The sequence below is a fragment of the Tachysurus vachellii genome, chromosome 17 (assembly GCF_030014155.1).
Source record: "Tachysurus vachellii isolate PV-2020 chromosome 17, HZAU_Pvac_v1, whole genome shotgun sequence".
NCBI classification, from domain to species: domain Eukaryota; kingdom Metazoa; phylum Chordata; class Actinopteri; order Siluriformes; family Bagridae; genus Tachysurus; species Tachysurus vachellii.
The window spans coordinates 1055001-1060000 of record NC_083476.1 but is presented as its reverse complement, the minus strand read 5'-3'; the positions used below and the strand labels follow the sequence as shown (position 1 = coordinate 1060000).

At 38.4% G+C, this 5000-nt stretch overlaps 2 protein-coding genes across 4 annotated transcripts in view; both read right to left on the bottom strand.

The window, feature by feature from the left end:
* The window catches only part of agxt2 (alanine--glyoxylate aminotransferase 2), a 12423-nt gene extending 9395 nt beyond the window's left edge, over nt 1–3028 (bottom strand). The window contains exons 1-5 of the mRNA XM_060891457.1: nt 2908–3028; nt 2341–2588; nt 1123–1202; nt 327–517; nt 69–192 (exon numbers count right to left, since the gene is read on the bottom strand). Coding sequence (XP_060747440.1) covers nt 69–192; nt 327–517; nt 1123–1202; nt 2341–2434 — 489 coding nt within the window. The 5' untranslated portion in view covers nt 2435–2588; nt 2908–3028. The remainder of the gene's footprint in view (nt 1–68; nt 193–326; nt 518–1122; nt 1203–2340; nt 2589–2907) is intronic.
* Nucleotides 3029–3844: 816 nt separating this feature from the next.
* The window catches only part of prlra (prolactin receptor a), a 19357-nt gene continuing 18201 nt past the window's right edge, over nt 3845–5000 (bottom strand). For all 3 annotated transcript variants that reach the window (XM_060891081.1, XM_060891083.1, XM_060891082.1), the window contains exon 9: nt 3845–5000. This exon is cut by the window's right edge and continues 2697 nt beyond it. The gene's annotated coding sequence lies outside the window, so the exon portion shown is untranslated.

Here is a 5000-nt window from a genome sequence, read left to right as displayed (position 1 = left end):
CTGCCAAATTATGAAAGAATATACACAGACATTTATTTGTGTGTGTGTGTGTGTGTGTGTGTGTGTACATTCAAAGGTTCAGGCAGATGTGAGACGAGTTTTTCTACATATTCCTGGATCGGAGGATGAACATAAATAGCTGAGGTGTGCCAAAGGCGCTGCAGCTGCTCCTGTGCAGCTTTAGTTACTTTCCTTATGGGCACACGCACACACACACACACACACACACAAACACATTTGACACTTCAAATCATCACACATTAGTTAATTGATATTTACACTAAAAGAGAAAAAACGGAATAATCCTAAAGCAGACACAAGCTTACGGATGGCAGTGTCCCTGGCTGACGGTGGCGATCCCTGCATACATGTCCAGATAGCGTGACCCGTCCACGTCCCACAGCCACTGCATGAAACCATGATGGATAAAAAGTGGCTTCTTGTAGTTCGTCACCTTCATGGTCATGGCATTACAGTTCAGCTTCCTGATCTTCAGCAGCTTCTCCTTACTCATACACTACAAAAACAACTCAACGATAATAATATACACAATATCTCTCAGAAGGGGGGTCACGGTGGCTTAGTGGTTAGCATGTTCGCCTCACACCTCCAGGGTTGGGGGTTCGATTCCCGCCACCGCCTTGTGTGTGTGGAGTTTGCATGTTCTCCCCGTGCCTCGGGGGTTTCCTCCGGGTACTCCGGTTTCCTCCCCCGTTCCAAAGACATGCATGGTAGGTTGATTGGCATCTCTGGAAAATTGTCCCTAGTGTGAGAGTGTGTGAGTGAATGAGAGTGTGTGTGTGTGCCCTGTGATGGGTTGGCACTCCGTCCAGGGTGTATCCTGCCTTGATGCCCGATGACGCCTGAGATAGGCACAGGCTCCCCGAATAAACGAATGAATGAATGAATATCTCTCAGAACTCTAAACTAATACCTCGGACCCTTCACCTCTGTCACACAGAATCACTGAAGCGCCGAAGACTCGTCCTTACGGCAACATCTATGTGTTTTTATAGCATTCATTTTTAGAACAAACAAATAAAAAGTTTTTGATGTAAATTGTCCTCCATGTGGACGTCCTCAGGACAGAGAAGATTAGAATTTTTGACAATGAGTAAATACCTGGTATGTCTCAGGGGTGAAATTAAATGTCGGCATCTGGACTCGCAGGTTCTTTGACTCTGTCTCCTGACATAATGAACCTAAAGCAGAAAATATTCAGAGCCCCATGTTAATGTCTTACATAGTTTTGTGTGTGTTAGTGTATACATGCTGTTTAGCATCAACCAGAAGTGCAAATAGCAGGAAAACAATGTGTAAAGGTATATGTCAAAAAAATATTATCAAAAAAAATATTATTTTAAATATATATATAAGCTTTGTGTGGCTTATATGTACAACAGTAACAATACATAACATATATAAATATATTTCACTCACTCATTTTCTACCGCTTATCCGAACTACCTCGGGTCACGGGGAGCCTGTGCCTATCTCAGGCGTCATCGGGCATCAAGGCAGGATACACCCTGAACGGAGTGCCAACCCATCACAGGGCACACACACACTCTCACACTAGGGACAATTTTCCAGAGATGCCAATCAACCTACCATGCATGTCTTTGGACCGGGGGAGGAAACCGGAGTACCCGGAGGAAACCCCCGAGGCACGGGGAGAACATGCAAACTCCACACACACAAGGTGGAGGCGGGAATCAAACCCCCAACCCTGGAGGTGTGAGGCGAACGTGCTAAACACTAAGCCACCGTGACCCCATAAATATATTTATAACATAAATTTTTTTCACAGTCTGTTCGGTTTTAATAAATAGAATTAAATATATTAAAGTATGTATTATAGCATGTGTGATATATTTATATATTATAGCATTTTATGTGAATAAATATCTTTTTAGAGTTATACCACTAATACTCTATTATCTAAGTGACCTTTGGCCAGAGGTGAAATTCCGTGAGTATTTTTAGTCTTTTCTTTTTTTTATTTCAGTGTTTTTTAAATAAATATCCAACACAGTGGATAAATTCTGAAGTTTATTTGAACAAAACATTGATAGTTAAAATACAGCTTTTAAAAGTGTGTATAAATGTGTATATAATCCTATAATCCTGTTTATTACCTGATGCACACAGCATACTAACGTACTGTACTACAGTGTTATGAAGTCAATAAACTTCTGTACTGAATCGTAGGCTAGTGCTAATAGCTTGTGTTAAATACTCTATACTTTTTTGTTGGTTTTCATATTGATCTAAATTAAGTGCTAAAGAAAAACTTCCCACTCTTCTGACATGGAGTTTTGATCATTTAAAAATACTCACCACTCGTTCGGTGCAGTTGAATCACAGAACCGACTCCACGGTCGACTCTTCTGGCCCTCAGTGGAGCTTTCACACGTGAAAAGAGTTTATACATGTTTTCAAAAATACTTTCAGAGGTTTTTTTTTCACTGAGCAATTTATAGTTTGATCCAAGGGTAAAGTTCAGCTGCTTCTTTAAGAAGATCTCTGAGAGTAGGGGGTGTGTGTCCAAGTTACAAGAAAACCTTCAGCTTTTTACCAGGAGTGACCTGAAAAAGATTTAAACACACACACACACACACACACACACACATGGCTGTATATATATATATATAAATTAAAAAACAGAATAATAACTGCATTACTGACATTAACATTATCCCTACAGCAGAAATTCAGTGCTCAGTTATTCCTGTAATCAACATGTAAATAGTAGCAGGTATGTTAATGTGTTAATGGAAGAATCTAAACAAAATGTAAATGTACCCAGTTGCTTAGTATTGCTTATGTTTGGTGTCTAAATTTAGCATTCATAAATTTGCACTGAGGTTATGAGACTAATATAGCTAACAGGTAATGGACACTTACCATCAGTGCTGCCTCATGTCCAAATGATCAGTCACTTATAGTCACAGTCACTTATACTGTAGTCAGTCACTTATACTGTAGTCAGTCACTTATACTGTAGTCACAGTCACTTATACTGTAGTCACAGTCACTTATACTGTAGTCAGTCACTTATACTGTAGTCAGTCACTTATACTGTAGTCAGTCACTTATACTGTAGTCACAGTCACTTATACTGTAGTCACAGTCACTTATACTGTAGTCACAGTCACTTATAGTCACAGTCACTTGGCTTATATAATATTTCACCTACACTATTTCACCTACACATTTCACCTACACCATTTCAGCTACACCGTTTCGGTAATTTGTCACTTGTGCAGCTTCTGTCCCTTTTAGCAGCTGAGTGTTTGAATAAATCCGTCATCTCTCTGTCATGACCCGATTCTCATCTCTCGTTCCTCAGGTCAGTGACCTTTTCTGTGACAACACTGATTTACTTTCCTACTGTACCCTGGGTCAGTGTTTAAATCAGCAAATCCTTCTGTTTTGTTTTTTTCATTCATCCATGTCAGTGTATGAAATGGTGAGTCTTTCCATCATGCCCAAGATTCAAGATTCACTCTCTTTCCTTCAGCAGTCACTATATGAATCAGTTAATCTTTCTGTTTGTATGAATGAGTTAATCTTTCTGTCTTAACAAAAGATTCTTTCTCTCTCATTCAGTAAATTGGTCTTTGAGTAAATTAAACTTTATTGAGATTCACTTTTCTGTCATTCAGCAGGTCAGTGTTTGAATTACTGAATCATTCCAGCTGTTTAAGTGAACGAATCATCTGTCATGACCAAGATTCACTCGTGTTTCAATCAGTGAATTTTCAGCTCAACGAACGAACTCGTGCTTCGGGAATAAATCTGAACGAATCGAATGATTCGACTCATTGAAAGACCCAAGAAGTTCAATTACAATGTGGGATTTTATTTTATTCTGAGGAAAAAATTCACACACAAAAATACATGTTGGCACATTATAATAAACTGACATTTAAATTGTTATTATTTTTCCCCTTGTGCTGCTCAGACAAAAAAAAAACACACCAGTAAAGATGATTTACACACAACAGAACATGTCAGGAGTCACAACAGCTCATCCAGAGACTCAGTGTTTACTATAAATGAATGTTACATCATGAACAGTGCAATAAATAAAGATAAAGATTCTCTGAGCAACGCCGTCTGTCAGGGGGCGTTTAAAAGGACTGTGGAATTGAGCAAGTGGCAATTCAGTCAGTGGCACGATTTTCATTCCGAGTGCTGATTATTTCAGCTTTGGGTTTTTATGTCAGTGAAACAAAATCAATCCCAAAATCTAAATATCTGACTGACCTCAAATCTCCAGTCGAGAGAATTTAGTGTGTTTTATATCTACGTATATTCTACTGTAAATGATCGATAACAACTTTAATAAATGAGTAACTGTGTTTCTGCTCATTACAGTTAACAAAATGTCAACACTAACATGTCCCTGTTGCACATCATTAAAAATGTGCTTGAACTTTGATAACTGACTGATTAGGTCTAAAAGATGAGCTAAAAGGAAACTGATTTTATTTTTAACTGAGTTTCATCAACAATTGGAAATAAACCTTCCAGAAACAAGTTAGCTAGTTTGCTAACGTTCTCTCTCAGGCTAACGGTTTAGCTTTAAATAGTGTGTTAATTCAGTCTGAAATACCTCACGGCTCGTCTCCAGTTCACGGATCCCTCGGATTCACCTGTCAGCGTCGAGTGTTCGGGGTTGAAGGACGTGACAATATAATAACGACATCATGAGGAACGATGAGTACAGTGAGGTGTTGAAAATGTTTTATTTTTTCAAATATTATTTCTTTTCATATATTTTAAGACTGAAAATAAAATATCAGGTTTTAAAAAAATAACCAGTCCTACAGTATACTGTATATTGTGTATAGTCGAAATGATTGTTTTGTTTTTTTTTTGAGAACGGTGGTGTGATATTTTTGTCACACCACAAGCCTCTACTGTGGTTATGAAATACAAACATCACGATTTATCAAGATTTGTGCAAAAAATATCTGCGTCTACATCACCGT